This window comes from Equus quagga, chromosome 15 (genome assembly GCF_021613505.1).
Source record: "Equus quagga isolate Etosha38 chromosome 15, UCLA_HA_Equagga_1.0, whole genome shotgun sequence".
NCBI classification, from domain to species: domain Eukaryota; kingdom Metazoa; phylum Chordata; class Mammalia; order Perissodactyla; family Equidae; genus Equus; species Equus quagga.
The window spans coordinates 53,031,395-53,048,584 of record NC_060281.1 but is presented as its reverse complement, the minus strand read 5'-3'; the positions used below and the strand labels follow the sequence as shown (position 1 = coordinate 53,048,584).

The 17,190-nt window shown below is 39.7% G+C and overlaps 1 protein-coding gene across 9 annotated transcripts in view; it reads right to left on the bottom strand.

Annotated features, from left to right (window-relative positions):
• Positions 1-17,190, bottom strand: part of MAK (male germ cell associated kinase) — a 64,896-nt gene that overhangs the window by 12,519 nt on the left and 35,187 nt on the right. For all 9 annotated transcript variants that reach the window (XM_046641312.1, XM_046641316.1, XM_046641319.1 and 6 more), the window contains 5 exons: positions 15,332-15,503; positions 14,160-14,327; positions 10,270-10,581; positions 6,950-7,122; positions 3,929-4,077 (listed from right to left, as the gene is read on the bottom strand). In XM_046641312.1, coding sequence (XP_046497268.1) covers positions 3,929-4,077; positions 6,950-7,122; positions 10,270-10,581; positions 14,160-14,327; positions 15,332-15,503 — 974 coding nt within the window. The remainder of the gene's footprint in view (positions 1-3,928; positions 4,078-6,949; positions 7,123-10,269; positions 10,582-14,159; positions 14,328-15,331; positions 15,504-17,190) is intronic.

Here is a 17,190-nt window from a genome sequence, read left to right as displayed (position 1 = left end):
AGATATTATCCTTACTTTATTCCTAAAGGTCTTCCATCATAAGAATAACTTTGGATCACAAATGTCAAGGATCACTTCTTATTTGGTTTTCTGTCCTCTGCATTCACTGGCTCATGATAGGTGCTCAATAAATGTTTGTCCAAGTGACTGAACTGAGCTCAGTTCTAGTTTCAAATCTCACCCAGCTCTAAAGGGGTCATCTTCAAGACAACAAGTGCCAATAGAGTAACATGAAGGCTCAAGTTTAGATTTCAAACCATTCTTTCTAATTTTGAATCTATTTCTTAAGTCTCCATTACAGCCATGCACTAATCCAAAGTGATTTGCAGAATTCGTTAGATCTTTCTGGTTAAAAAGGAAATGATCATATGTGTCTCAAATACCCAGAAATATGTTCCTGAAAACCATATTAGGGATCAGAACTATGAAAATGGGGTGCTTTGGATCCATTTATCCTGACAAAAATTTCCAGTGGCCTTTTCCACCACCAGAGGGCTCACTTCTGTAAGTAAGAGAAAATACTGGTTTGCTACATTTCAGTCAATGAAATGTATTGGTTTCTCTTTCTTTTTTGTCTTAAACAGGGAAGAGTGTCCCCCATGAATCTGTGTTTTGGAAACTTTCTTACATACCTGCCTTTGCAGTCAGATAGAACTCCCTCATGGTTTCAACACTAACATTTACAAACCTACTATCTAGGTATCTAGATAGAGATTATAACTCTAGTATCTTTGCTCCTTTCAAAAGTGCACCCCATCTCTTACGGACTTAATTCCAACTCTCCTCACCTTGCGAAGGACTTCAATCCCTCATCAATTGCCCTCCTCTCCTGCATGATCAATCCCGCCCTCTGTAAGCAGTCATTCCCATCCACACGCAAACCTGCTCCAAAGTCCCAGAGTCTCCCCACTGTTGAGGTGCCCCCTGAACCCCATTCCAGTATGGCTCGATTCCTAAGCTCCCTTCACAGCAAAATGCCTCCAAAGAGTTGTCTACATTTTCGGTCGCCAATTTCTCACTTCTCATCACCTTCCAACGCACTCCAACCTAGGCCTCCCTCACCGTTCCAGGCTAAAACCGCTCATCAGGGTCATCAGAGACTGCTCCACTGTTGAATTTAATCAGACATTTCTGTCCTCTCTTATCCAACTGCTCAGCAGCAAACAACTCTTTCAGGTAAACTCTCCCTTCTCAGTCTCTGGAAAGCACCTCTCCTGGTTTCCTCCTCATCTGTCTGGCTGCTTCCTCTCCCCTTAGCTCCTCCTCCTCTACCCCTGCTACTCTTCCCTCACAATCTCTCCGTAGGTGATCCTATTCAATCCATGGATTTGAATACTATCTGAGAGTCAGCTGGGGACTCTCAAATCTGTTATCTTGGCCCAGGTCCCTCCTCAGCTTTCCTGGTTCTTCCCTCTGACTGCCTGCTTGGCTTCTCCACACTGGAATCTTTCATAAGCATCTCAAATGTAACAGCCCCCAAACAGGACCAACTGCCTCGTCTCCACCCAATCCTCTTCCCAAGTCTTCCCCATCTCAGAACACGGCACCACCATCCACCCAGGAGTCAAGCCCCAAACTCACTTTTCCCTTCTTTTCCACCAACATCCATCAGCAAGTCCATTTCCAAAATATATCAAGAGCCCATCTCCCTCTAAATCAACATTATCTTTTCCCTGGAGGACTGCAGTAGCTTCCCAACCAGCCTAGTCTTGCCTTCATGTAATCTCTTCTTGATACAGTCTTTTTAACACGTAAGTCACATGTCACTCACCCCCTGAAGTCCTCCCCAAGGCCTCCACTGGACCCAGAATAAAACCCAGTGCCTTCCTTGCCCTCAAGGTGCTGTATCATCGGAACGCTGCTGGCTTTCCCCACCTCACCACACACCACTCTCCTCGGAGCCCATTAAACTCCAAATATGCAGCCTTTTGTTCTATTTCTCAAATAAGCCAGTGGCTTTCCCACCTCTGCCTGAAACATCTTTTCTCAGCTCTTCACATGACTGCCTCCTTCTCATCTTTCTGGTATCAGCTCAAATGTTAGGCAGTCAAGGAGGCCCCCACCCCCAAGCAGTCATACTCTAGTTCCTCTCCCTGTTTTCACAATAGCACTTATCACTACCTGCCAATTTTCTTTTTTTTCTCGCCACGAGAATGTAAGCTTCTGGATAGCAGGTACCTCGTCTGTCTGGTTCAATGCTATATATATATATCACGGCCTAGAACAGTAAGTACTTGGCACATATTAGGTAATATAGATCACTGAGTGAATGAATAAAGAAATGAATGAATCAACAGAATCAATGAATGAATGCTCACGCTACCCATGTGTCCTAGAATGTTTTCCCCCTTCTTCATGGAGAAGTGCTGCTCATCCATTAAGGACCAGCTGACTCACTTCCTCTATGAAGGCTTTAAACAAAACAAACATTTAACCCACTTAGATCTCCAAATACCCAGGGTTATAGTTTTAGCCCTGCCCTTGATACTTCGTGCCAATCTCTTCAACTTCTCTGAGATAGGATAGTGTCGTCCTCCTTTCTAATCAGCAGAGAAGTGCAGTTCTAAAGCCTTGATTTGTGCTCCATAAGTTTATTTCAACTTAGTCAACATCTGTGGTTAGACCTCTACACCCACTGTGTCTTCTGTTGTCTGTCTCATCCATTTCTAAGCCCTTTCCTCAGTTTCATTTTGTTCTCTCCTCAGTTACTGGCAACAGGAGTGGATCCCTATTGGATTCCTAGAACTGAAATTTATACGGTTGCCTAAATGGTATATGGAAAAATATGTGATGCATCAATCTCTTGCTAACAATCCAGTCTCAACCTTTTCTCTTGTCTTCCTTGCCCCTCCTCGGGAAATGAAGACTATGGCTTATTTCTGGGGAGTCAGATGTGAAAAGCAAATCTTCCTCAGATGAACACAGTGGCCTGCTTCCTACGTGCAGAAAGCTGTAAATGACCATGCCCACAAAAGCACAAAAGAGAAAATTTCCTCCTCTTGTTGGGCTAGAGATGTATCTGTATAGATACAGAGTGACTTAAAAATTGATCCCCTTTTAGACTAAATTGAATTTTAAACTTTTCTTTTTAAAGTGGATTTTGAGGAGAAAATGCTACTTGCAGGCACGACATAAACTCCCCACCATCTCTCTGGATCTTTCTTGTAAGTTCCAGATTCATATATCCAATTGTCCATTAGATAGATCAACTCAGATGTCTCACAGGCATCCCAACCTCAACTCCTCGTTCTCTGCTTCCACACTCCTGTCCTCTCCTAATCTTTCTTTTCTTAATTAAAGTCACCACCATCCACTCGGTTGCCAAGTCAAAAACCCAGAAGCTGAAGCTAATTCCTTCTGTCTTTATCATCACCCATGCTAATCTAGCGGCAGTCTTATCAGCTCCACTAGCAGAAACATCTAGATTTCACCCACTTCCATCTCCACTTTCACCACTCTGGAACAAGCCTTTCCCCTCTCCATCTGGACATATGCAATAGCCTCTTGACCAGTCTCCTTGTCCCTCTCGAGCCCCTAGCATGCTGTACCCAGAAGCCAGAATGATCTTTCAAAAACATAAATCAGATCATTTAGGAAACAGTATAAAGTTCTACATTTTATAAAAAGTTGTACTGGGGGTGCAGACTTGTTTTAATAAAATTTAGCATTTACTAAAGGCATAGCTTTGGCTGGGGAAGGTGGTATTCTTTGAAGCATGTTCTTCATCGTGATTTTGGGCTGCAGACTTCACAGAGGCAGGAGGTTCAGAAAAGCACTTGGTGACAAGTACTGACTAGGCTGATCCAGCAAAGAGCACTGTGATCATCCTTTTTATTTCACTGGTGCCGCTTCTGCAAAGATTCCAAGACACTTGAGCCTGGCTATCTCTATTCTAGTTAGCAGTAAACATTTTATTTTCTCAACTTACCTGGAAGGTACCTTGATTGTTTCAGGTAGTACTGTTTAGCTGTTGAAGCAGTTGACAATTCAGAATCAGATTTTAGGGAGATAGCAGCAGGTACGCTCTTGTTTTCCTCTGGTGAGTGGGTGGAGCCTGAGGGGAGTGACTCTGGAAGACTTGAAAGTCAAGATAAGGTAGTGTTACCATGTGAAGCTTGAGAAGATGACACTACTGTGTTCTCACTTACTCTCTGCACATCTTTTCAAATCCGTCAAGGTAACTTCCCTTCACTGGTTTCCATCAGAGTCCTTTGGCTGATAGGAACACTAAATGACAGCTTCCCCCTCCCCCCCGTAGATATTAGGCAGTGTATAGCATCATTTCTAATTTAGACATTATGTGACAGACAGCTTTACAACTGAGCAGCAAATTGCCTGCGTATGTTTTTATCTTTCCTACAACTGCCACAGTTGTGGGTTTATAACATGGAAGATGGCAAGTTGAAAGGGAAGACGATCATAGCTTCTTTGCCTGCCTACTAAAGCAATGGATAACCAGGAAGGCTGTTCGGGAGCCCCGTGGAGACACACTGACTTGGGTGGCCCTTTGAACTGCTGGCTACCCCAACCCGCTTTGGGGGTAGGTCCCCTTCATTAGAAACAGCCCCACTCATTTCTGGTTTCTTTCCCTTCCCCTCAGCCCATTGTAGTTATACCAATTGTGGAAAATTCTACCCATTTTCAAAACTTGTCACTCTAAAAGGAATTTCTTGTCCTCCTCAAAGTGGCCTGCCCACAGACAAAATTCATAGAGCTCCTGGCAGCTCCTTTGTTAGTGGTGCTTCATACATGCTCTGTCCTGTGTTATAGGCACTTGAAGTCATCTTCATGCTGCTGGACAGTTGATGGGTTCAAGACAGACTATATCATGTTTGTACCTTTGCTTAATACCAACTAGGTGTTTAGTAAATGACTACTGAGTATGAATACAAGTATAAAAGTAAGTATAAATCCAGCTTTTGTTCAATTAAAAAAAGACAATGTTAAGTAAAAGTTTTACACTTTATTATTTGGCACTTTGTATTCTTTATGGGGAAGCCCAGGCTGCCTGAGAAACTGAGCAGAGAAGAGCAGAGTCCATTCAGTTCACCAAGTATCTGAGCTCCTCTTGTTTAAGAGGTAGTGTCATGTGGAAGCGAGAGCGCTGGATTTCAATTAAGCCTCCTCTGACCTTGGGCAACCTATTTAGTCAAGCTGAGTCTCAGTGGCCTATTCTGCAGCTACTTTTACCAGAGTGTGAAGATTACAAATAAAATTTAGGTAGGTGCTTAATAAGTGGTAGAATATTAATAATAATTATTATGTGTCTATATTGTATAAGGCCATTTAATGATACCAAAAAAGAAAAATAGAAGAAATACATACATTAAAAATTCATTGCCATACAATCTTTCTAAAGAAATTTCAAGAGAAAAGGAATAATTGATGTCAAGGAGGTTTACCAATGGTTCCCCTGCCAGAACCAAATATATAGACTACAAATTTGATCTTAACTATAGGTTTTGATTCAAACCTCTTCTACCCACCTAAAAACATATGGTAAAGTTCAGCTGGAATACTCAACATACTCAACATATTACACCAATGGTCTTCAAACTCTTGCTCCCAGATGCAAAGAGTTGTTTTTAAAAAAACACAACTATGTAGCTCTCTGTACATATTTAAGTTGAGACCTATCAGTTTTCATCATAAATTAAATAATTCTACTTCTTGTTTCTTGTTAATAGCAGATAGAAAACTAAATATTTTATAAGATGAAATATCATGAGGATTGACTGTAATTGGAGTATTTCATGTATGACTTGATAAAGTAAGCTGTAACTACCTTATTCTATAAAACATTCTGAATCTCCAAAGAATCATGTACAATTATATCCATAGTTTTTGAAAAATCAGATGGTTTTATAGAACATTCTAGTACATTTAAAAGAATAAGTATCTCTAGGCTGAGGTGCCTCAGTGGTTCTGAATCTCCATGCCTTCCAATACAGGCTAAAATATCCTAGTTCTAATGCAGGGTTTTCTCCTTAAGAGAAATATGTATAGGACAAGGAAGAACAGAAAGCCTTTGAGTTGAAGGTGCCAGTCTTCTGATTTCTGCATTTGTTTAACACCTCAAAGAGTGTTACACCTTCATGCCATGCAAGATTTGAAATGGCTGAGAGCTGTGACTTTCTAGCCTGAAGTGGGAGGGGGATTAATCAGGTTTGTTCTCAAGTTCATACTTGAACTCTGCCTAAAGGGCAGAGTACTGTGGAACTTGAGGATCTGGAAATTGATTGACTAAGAATTATCCAAGCACGTGTACCCCTTAGAGAGTCTTCATGGACCTTGAGAAGTGTGTGTACCCCAAGGTGAAGACTTCTGCACCATACAGTGTCCAAGAGCTATTAGACACATTTCCCTCACTCAGGCCACATGTTTTCTCCCTATTCATCTTCTGTTCCAAAGAGGAAAAAAACCTGAAAATACTTTTTCAAAATGTTCACAAAATATTCACTCATCCTCACTTCAAAGTTGAATAATGCACTAATGATGATTCAACTTATAAAAAGAAAAGATACTGCTAGCGATAGTAAACTTCCAGAAAAAGTTCAGGAGACTATCAAAAAAAGTTTAAATAGCAGGCAAACAATTGAATCTGAACACCATCAGAGGAAACCATCACTTTTGTGCTTTGCTTTCTACAAATAGGCATGTGAATTTCGAATGAGAATAGTGGTAATCATAATTCAACAGGGCACACTAAAAATTTAACAAGAACCCTTCGTCCACACACATGCAACACTCAGCCATTAGCACTGAGCATCACTCCTGTGAGAAAGATTCTTACCTTTTCAGAGGTATGCATAGAGATTTGGGTTTTTTGCAAGAACACAATATTAAGTTACTTATTGTCTTTTAATATCTACATTCATTGATATTTAATGAGTAAAATACAGTTGATGCATGATAAAAATATATTTTCCCGAGGAATGTGAAATCTCACCGAAATGGAGAATCTTTTTTCCTCTTTTCTTTGAAAACACCCATGCTTGGCTTCTTGGAATGGGAGGCTCCAAAGTCACAGTCCTCAAACTCTTCCCAACCTTCTCCAGACTTGAACACGGTCTGACCCCAGCGCCTCCGACCACTTTTATGACCCAGTGCGCCATTTGCCTTCTGTGGTGGAAAACCAGTCATCACCATCTTTAATCATCTGCTGAATGCCTTTAAGGCACAAGCTATTATATTTGATACCAAGAGTCTCCATTCTTACGGAGCCTTCCATATAGTTAAGAAGATAACATGAATACACATTTAAAGATTTTGTTTTTTTCCTTTTCCTCCCTAAAGCCCCCCCGGTACATAGTTGTATATTCTTCATTGTGGGTCCTTCTAGTTGTGGCCTGTGGGACGCCGCCTCAGCGTGGTTTGATGAGCAGTGCCATGTCTGCGCCCAGGATTCCAACTGACGAAACACTGGGCTGCCTGCAGTGGAGCGGGTGAACTTAACCACTCGGCCATGGGGCCAGCCCCAACATATATACACATTTAATAGTATTAACAAAATTAGCGGGCACATGCTAAAAATACGATAGGAGTGCAGCGGGAGAGAGCTCTGTGAACTTGGGTTGGGGGAGATGAACACTTAGGATCACAACTGACTCTTCACTGATGTGTAATTTAGAAAACTGCCATGTGTGACACTGTCTCTTTGGGCAAGTGATTTAATTTCTCAAAGCCTTAGTTTCCTCCTCCTGAAATGGGGATATTCAGTATTTATCTAAAGAGTATTTATTTAACTGTGTGTTTCTAAATTTAATAGTAAAATACATTGAAAGTCCTTAGGATGGGGCCCAGCACATAATAAGAGTTACTAAATGTTAGGTAGTATTGTTATTATTATTATTCTAGAGTTTGGAAGAGGAAATGTATAAGTATGGCTTTTTAACATGAAAGTGCTAGAGTATATTCTAGGAAGAAAGGGTAGACTAAATTTATCAAAGCAGATGGTTTGTGCCAGAAGTAGTGGAGGATGGGGTTGCAAAGACAGACTGATGCTAGGGCATAAAGGGCCTTCAATGTCTGCCTAAGGAGCTGCAGCTACCCTATGGGCAATGGAGAACACTGGATGTTTCTGAGCGAAAAAGTGATGAGCTAAGGGCAGCATTCTAGAAAGGTCAGGCTCTACAGATAGGAGGCCTTCGCAGTTATAGTCTCGGGCAGTGACAAGGGCAACAGATTCATAGTGGTTGGAATGCTCAGGAAAGAATACATTTGCTGTTAACAAGGAATAAAAGGCCTGGACTTTGTGTCTATCTGAAGAGATGTCAAAAGAGAGCGTGGCAGACATTGCTAGGTGCCCACTCAGTAGCCTCTCCCCTTCTTCCTTACTAACAGATTTTGTTCCGTGCAGCAATATGCCCAGTTAAAGTACCTGAAATCCCAGCCTCCCTTGCAGCTCTTTGTAGCCATGTGACCCAGTCTAACCAGGGAGCTGTCAGTGTAAGTCTATTGGGAGGGGCTTCCAGGAGAGCTATTTTTAGACTCTGCTGGTATGTGCCAGTTGTCTGTCCGTCTTGCCCCTTCTAGAATGCAGGTGCAACCCCAAAGGAACAGCTGCCATCTTGTGGCCATAGGAATGAAACCTGCCTGCTAAGGGTGGTGGGACAGGAAGACAGGCAATCTGGTTCCTTTTACAAGCTGCACCAGCCCTGGCTTGCCCACCATCTGACTTCTTGTTAGGTGAGAAAAACAATCCCTATTATTTAAGCCACAGTGGTCAGGTTTCTGTGATAAGTCACTGAATGTAATCCTAACAGACACGGAGAAAGAACGGCAGGGATGACTTTAAAAGTTTGAGCCTGATTGTCTCAGAATGGTGGCTCTATCAACAGAAATAAAGAATAAGGAAGACCTGGCTTGGGGCAGACAATGAGATGGTTTTATACAAGTTTACGTGGGGTGGTTTCTGGGCATGTAAACCGAAAAATCCAAAAGGCACTTGAAAAATTAGGGAAAACTGGAAGCAAGGCTAGCAAATACAGCTATGTTTGGAGCAAGAAGATGCTTAAAGAATGGGTATGCTATTGCTAGCAGCTGATGGCATCATAGTGATGGATGATGACAAAAAGTGGTAATTGCCAACTTCTATTATACTGTTGCTTTCTTGGTCAGGGAGAATGAGCTCCAGACTAAGGAGAAAAAAAGATCTAAAGTTTTAGATGAGACAAGTTAATCAAACATTATATACTGAGCTGAGTTCAGGACTTTTATTTCAGTTGAATTGTATTTAGGGCGCTGATGGTGTATGCCGCTGAACGATGTCAGTAATATCAAGCAGTCTTGTATGTCCGAGGAGACTGGAAAGAGGCAAATATAAATAATTTTTATAAAATAAAAAGTGGATTTTTGCAAGCTCCACATTAATATGTTTGGTATAAGATGAGAGAAAATATTCTAAAACCACTTATTAAAGGGAAAGCTTTTGAGAACTAAGGGAAAAAAAGTGGGAGATCATATAGGGCACCATTTTTCATTCATTCAACAGATATTTATTGAGAATTTACTATGTTCCAGACACTGTTCTGGGTTCTGGGTTTGCATTGATAAACAAAACAGACAAATATTCCTGACCTCATGGAGCTTACATTCCAGTAGGAAGAACCAGATGATAAACAATACACATAAGAAACAACGAATTAATATATGTTTGAATGTGATTAGTGCCACTGCGGGCAGGGCTAACTGATATCAAGGCGGCAGGATTGGTTAAGGAACTAGACACAGTGTCCTTTAAGGTTTCTTTCAGTCCTAAAATGCCCATAGTGCACATACATTTGGGAGGACACATCTTGAGGAGACGCTAAAATAATACGGCGCTTGACGAGGTCCCTGAACTGAACAAAGAAAGTGGGAAGAGGAAGTTTTATACTATTCGTGACACTTAAAAAACCCATTCTGTTCCTGTTTGTTAGCATTTAAAACCAGTGTAAAATCACTGTTAAAATCCTTAAGATTTAGGATCAGTTTTCTTCTAAGTACTGGATTCTTTTCAATTCTTTCTTTGAATTCCTTTGCATCTAAGAAACTGTTAAAGAAAGTCTGTGGCACGCAAAGTTTATTACTCGCATTGTAAAAGTTTTTCTATTTATAAATGGTATTAGAATTGTAATTTATCTCATGCCAAGCTCCTGCCAGAGGAAGCAGGGGCTTTAGCAAAGAATAATCTTCCATATCTTCCCAACACCTTTAGACATGCCTAGAAATGAAATCCTAGTTGAACAATTGAACTATTTGCTCTGACGGGTGACTGTGGCTACTTACGGCTGGCGGGTTTTTGATGATACTTGGAAACAGTGTTTGTGGCTGTTTCTGCTGACTCTGTGGCTTTGGCGCCTGCGGGACGCTCACGTTCTGTGGCGGCTGGATGGGCTGCAGCGGCTGGTGGCTGTTTTTCGGCTGGGATTGTCCGACAGTCTGGTCACTTATGTCTGGCAGAGGCTTAGGTTCCAGATCAGCTAAGGATGGCTTCGACTCTAGTGGTTGCACCTGCTTATTTAAAGCCTGTTTCGATTCCAGATGATGCGAGGAAGGGCCTAATACCTGACCAACTTGAAAATATGGGTGTTTCAATGCCTATGAAAGCATGGAAATAACAAATGGAAAATGATTTCACCTAAATTTATTGTACATGGACTACAGTCAGGCACTGGGCAGGGCCTATATCACTAGCCTAGATAAGCTGCAAAGATTTAGAAAGCATGCAGTTTTCCCCCTATGTGTGACTCTGAAAACATAACCAGAAAAAAATGTTTTTTTTTAAAGATTGACACCTGAGCTAACAACTGTTGGCAATCTTCTCTTTTTTTTCCCCTGCTTTTTTTTTCTTCCCAAATCCCCCCAGTACATAGTTGTATATTTTATTTGTGGGTCCTTCTAGTTGTGGCATGTGGGACGCTGCCTCAACATGGCCTAATAAGCGGTGCCATGTCTGTGCCCAGGATCCAAACCCTGGGCCGCCGAAGCAGAGTGCACGGACTTAACCACTCAGCCATGGGGCCGGCCCCCCAAAAAATGATTTGAGAAATAAATTTAATTCAAAAAAATCAGAAAGTACAAGTTAGTAGGAAGAATGTAAAACTTGCCTGTAATTTTAACATCCAGGCAAAGCAACTGCTCTGTTTATTTAAAGATTTTATATGAAAACAAAATCTAGTTTATAAACATTGGCTAAATTTGATGTGATTAATTCAAACTGAAATGCTAGATACTGATAATGGTTTAGAGTCCATGAAAGGCATTAAGAAATGAATTAGGAAACCCTTCTACGTAGTCTATTTAAAATAATTAACTACAACATTATGTGAAATTCAGGGCTACTCTCAGCGTAGTATCACTACATACCTACTAGCATAAACAATTCTAAGAAAGGAGCTTGCAAACACATGTGTTAAAGCTTATTGGATCAGTATACCAGCAAAGAGAAGATGATACTTATGGGAAGACAATATAAAAATACTTATAAAAATGATCACTGTTTGAGTTGTAACTAGATTGGTCATCCAATGGCTGCTGTTGCATGGGAGGGGCCCCTGATGATTGTCTGGGTGACATAGTCTGGAGCAGTGGTTCTCAACTGGGGGTGATTTTGCCCCTCGGGAGACATTTAACAATGTCTGGAGACATTATTTATTATGACAACTTGGGGGATGGGGGGTGCTACTGGCATCTAGGCATGCTGCTAGAAATACTGCTAAACTTCTTGCAATGCACAAGACAGCCCCCCACAACAAAGAATTATCTGGTCAAAAATATCAATAGTGCCGAGGTTAATGAAACCTGGTCTAGAGAATGTCTGAAGCCCTCTGTGCAGCTCAGCTGTGGATACTGACCCCCTTCTCAGGATCGTATGCCTGGATGGAGGAGGGAAGTTCCCAGTTCTGCTGTTTTTTGCAGGGAGGTGGAGAAGGGAGGCTCCTTAAGACAGCCAAGCCCTGTTCCCCTGCACCACCTGCTCTGAACCAATGGCCACCCATGTGAGCAGAGCCCTGAGCCAGTTAACTTCTTCTCAGCTGTGTCAGGGCAGTTTCTAGAGGGACAGAGGAAGCTCTGTACATTGTCCCTGTATCCTTCAGCTTAACCTCCCCCTAACTAGGGTCTCCCGCTTCCACTAAAAAGTGGGGAAAAAAAGAGGGTAAGGGCAGCAAGCTAAATTTTGGCAGAGGTGGAAAGAGTTTTTACTCTAAAAAGTCCTCTACCACAACTGAAGTATGTGCTAATTACATAAATATTGCTAAGAGGAACTTGAACAGTATAGATGATTTAAATACATCAGTACCTGATGCAAAGAAGGCAGTTAAATTCTGAATTGTCACGTTGATTAGTCAGTATGTCAATAATCCTAATAATGCATATTTTGGAGCTAGCAGATTTTTGAATGTGTTTTGTAATTTCAAAGCTTCATCTGCAACAACTTTTCCCCTTTAAGATACCAGCCACCATCCTTCAAGGAGAATCTTAAAAAATAACTTTTTTCCTGTTTATTAAGGGAATATTTGATCACTGCAGAGGATAAAGAAGGTATAGAAAGTTCTCAGGAAGAAATTAAATTATCTCTAATGCCTACACCAACTGCGCACATTTTGATGTTTTCCTTTTCAGTATTTCTTTCTAGTCCTATAACATGTGTATATATTTTTAGTAAAATCATGGTATAGGTATAATGTTATAGCCTATTTTTAAATTTAGCATTTGAGCTTGAGAAATCTCTGAAATGGTTTATTTTTAAAAATTACATTTTGAATGGCAGCAAAACAGTCCATATTAAGGATGTATACTTAAATGTCTCCTTGGAATCATTTAGGTTTATACTTCCAAAGCACAGTTTTTAATTAGCTTTGAATATCTTTGGGCATGTATCCTTTTTTTTTCTTGAGGAAGATTGTTGCTGAGCTAACACCTGTGCCAATCTTCCTCTATTTTGTATGTGGGATGCTGTCACAGTGGTGTGTAGGTCCATGCCTGGGATCAGAACCTGTGAACCCCAGGCCGCCAAAGCAGAGTGCGAGAAACTAACCACTAAGCCACCACGCTGGCCCCTGGGCATATATGTTTATCCAACTTTCTGATTGCTTTTAAGCTTCTTTATATACATTGCAAAATTGCCTTCCATTAGTTAGAGAAGTAGCCTTTAAACTATTTTTACTTGCATTTTATGATAGTGAACAGGGTTGAACATTTAAAAAACATTTTTAGTAATTTTTATGTGATTTCTTTTTTCATGTCTCATGACCACTTTTCTTTTTTAGGTAAATTTTAAAGACTTGTGTTATATTTTTATTACAAACGTAATAATTGTTTAGAAACATTAGAAAATAGCTGTCACATTTGTTAAAAATAATTCCCACTGTTTGTTTCTCAATTTTAAGATTTTCATACAGGAAAAAAATTAATTTTTATTTGATCAAATCTTCTGAATTTTCCTGTGTGGTTTCTTCTATTACTTTTATACTCATCTGTTTCTTACCTTAACCACTATGCCACCGGGCCAGCCCCTCTCAAGGTAAATTTTTAAAAAGTCAAATAATTTTTTGGTAATTTTAACACTGAATTTATATTTAAATAATAACAATACACTAAAGCTTATTATGACTTTTTCAATTAAGCCCTTTTTAATTTAAGCCCATGGTTTTAATTTAAAACCCTTGTGTTTTAAAGACCATGAGACTCGAGACACATTGTAAGGTGTGGTCACAAAGGAGCCAAGCATGGGTACCACATGCTGCCCTCTTGCGGGAGCCCGAGAGTGAACAAGAATCATCCCAAACCATAAGGAAAGCTTCAGAAGGTCTACCATATTGTATAATTGAAGAGATGCATTTTTACCACCCAGGACAAGTTTGTTCCTAACTAGCCTGTCACATTGCCTGAATTTTTATCATTAGAGATGTATTCCTTTCAGCTTCACCTTCATAGGGTTGCTCATTTGAAACACAAAACATAGAAAATCACTGGATTGCTATTTTTGCAATTCTCCCAAGGATCTTACATGCCTAGAATTAATTCATTACATACACTGGATGCCTTAGGGCTTTAGAGCTTAATTCTCGTGGTAAAACCTGGTTGAGAATATACTTGTCATTGTAAATGAAAATATCCCTGATACTGTAAAATCTCAAAATTTAAAAAAAGTATACTGAGGAGATTCATTTTACCTGGCTTGCTGTTGGGCGTTTCTTTGGGTCCCAATTCAACATTTCAGTCATAAGCTGAATAGCTTCACTACTGGCATTGGGAATAAGAGTTTTTAAGTTTATAGGAACACACTGGGGAAAGCGGAAGTTCATCGAGGATGCAAGCTGGTAGCCTTCTGGCCAGTCACTCTGTTTGAGGGAGATGTAAGTTGAGGGGTAGGGTGGAGAGCAAAATGAAAATTGTTTTTAGTAATCAATTGAAAAACATAGTAATAATATAAAAACCACTTGTGTGAGAATTTTAATGTTGATTCATATAAATAAATGTGAGAATGAAATACCAGACCACGTATACAATTCAGCGCTACAAACAGTATAGAAAACATTGAACTGAGGGTTAGGGAAAAACGAGAAAGCATTTTTATAAAGTTAGAAATATTAAAGTCTTGTCTAGTATTTGGATCTTGATGTTGATGATGATACCCAGGTGACTCTGAACAAATAAGGACAAGCATCTTAGAAAGAGGCTGATTATTACAAAGATCCCCATTATATGTTATACATTGCATGCAATTTAAAAACCACACGTAGCTTGGAAATGACTATTATGTTAAAGCTTTAATAGTTATGTTTACTTGTCTAATGTTAACTATAAGGCACATACTAATTTAATTAGGATATAATTATATATAGTTAAATTATCAAGTATACCTCAGAAAGTGAGGTCTAGCTGAATGCAATAGTTAATTGAAAAGTACTCAGTTCAAGAAGTCGTATATCCATGGCAAAGGTATATAAAAGGAAACAAGAAAAGGTTAAGAGAAAATAAGGTCCAGGACACCTGCGGTTAATGAGTTAATGCCAAAGGACATTCACAGGGCAAGCAGGAAAAGTCTAAGCAAGGATGTCTATGCAGTCAGCAGCTGGTCATCAACCCAAACGTAAATACGATATACGATATAAAAATACAGTATTTTTCCTTAGCTTCTTAAAGAAAGGCAAGCACCTTTTTCCTTCCATCTGGTGGGATTCTGACTTCTTGTAATCCTCATCCCACCCCAATTAAAAAAATGAAGGAATATAAGAAAATTAACCATTAAATCATACGCCTACTTGAAAATGAAAATATCAGATAGCTAGGCAAAAGTCATAAATAATCAAAAGTTATAACAACGTAAGACAAGAGTACTTACTTTTTTGGGAGTCCCTAAAACTTGGCAAATCTTAAAGATTTCATCAACCTCACTTGTCCCTGGGAAAAGTGGTCTTAATGTATACAGTTCAGCCATTATACTCCCAACAGCCCACACATCAATGGGAGAGCTATAAACTGAAGATCTTAATAAAACTTCAGGAGCACGGTACCTATGAAAATGAAAACCAAAACAGGCAATTTTGATTGTAGTTTCCAAGATAGAGTGGCAGTAGAATTCTATTCTGTTTGGTCATGAATTTCAGTCAAAGAACAGGTATTAAGTGCCTTCTGTGCATCAGGCATTTTGCACAATGTTCTGGGTTTAAACTGGACATAAGACATCTTCCCGGACCACAAACAATTAGTGGGGCTGGAAACAAAGTCATGTGCTGCATAACCATATTTTGGTCAATGACAAACTGCATATAAGATGGTGGTCCCATAAGATTAGTACCATATAGCCTAGGTGTGTAGTAGACTATACCATCTAGGTTTGTGTAAGTACTGTAGGGGAGGAAGAAATTTTCCTCTCCCCTTCTAGGTTCTTCTGGCTGGCCTAAGAATTCAATTGACATGAGATAGATTAATAGGACAAAAGTTTAATAACTTGTACACATGAGAGAAACCCATGAAAACTCACCAAAATGGCCGAAGCCCTCACCTTAAATACCATCCTCAGCTAAAAACAAAAGAAAATGTAGGGGCTGGGAAGAGTCAAGGACTTCAAAGAGAAGGAAGGCAATTCACGGGTAGGTGGAAAGGAGCAAACGTTGTGGAAAACAAGTGTTTGGCCACACAGAAACAGAAGAACAGAGGGGAGCCCAACAAACAGGCTTTTCTAGGTTCCTTCCTGTCTACCATTAATTCACGTGATGCTAAGATGATCGCTCACTTCCTGAGACAGGTTTTTTAATCTGAATTCTTTTAGGCAGTTAAGGGGGAGGTAACAAGAAAAATTTTCTGAGTCTTTTGTTCCTTAAAAATAATCAGCCTAAAATAATCCTCATGTTAAAGAGGCACATTGTGGGGTGGCAAATTTTGGTCCCCTTCAGTATATTCTATGATGTTTGCACAACGAGAAAATCACATAAGGAAGCATTTCTCAGAACATATCCCCATCATTAAGTGACACATGACTGTATAAATGAAATGTCCAAGTAGCCTAAGATAGGAACTCAAATGAACAGATATGCAAATAAATGCTATATGATGTATTAAGAAAAAGGAGGGGACTCTGAATGGAAGCAGATTTATTCTGAATGGGAACCGCTGTATAATGTTACAAAGCGTTATATCCATATTTACAGATTATATCCATATTTACAACAGAAAACAAAAGATTAACAGAGATTATTCCTGAATAGTATATATTTTTTCCCTTCTTTTTGCTTATCAGTTTGAAAGTGCTGATTCCCTCAATAGACAGTATTTTTAATTGAGAAAAGTACTCTCTTTAGAAGAGCAAAGGTACCTGGTAGAGGATATTCTCAATTCTCTTTTTTTCACATTGAAATGTGTAAATATTTCAGCTCAAAAGTTTCAAGGTATTATCTTTTTGCTTCCATTCATAGTACCTTTCTTCGACAGCTTTATTGAGATATAATGCACATCATATACAGTTCATCCATTTAAAAGTATGATTCAATGGCTTTAAGTATATTCACAGAGTTGGCACCCATCATCACAATTTTAGAACATTTTCATTACCCCAAAAAGAAACCCACACCTCTCCAACATCCCTATGCCCCCAGCACTAATCGACTTTCTGTCTCTATAGATTTGCCTGTTTGGACATTTCATATCAAGGGAACCATATACTATCTGGTCCTTTGTGACTGGCTTCTTTCACTTAGCATG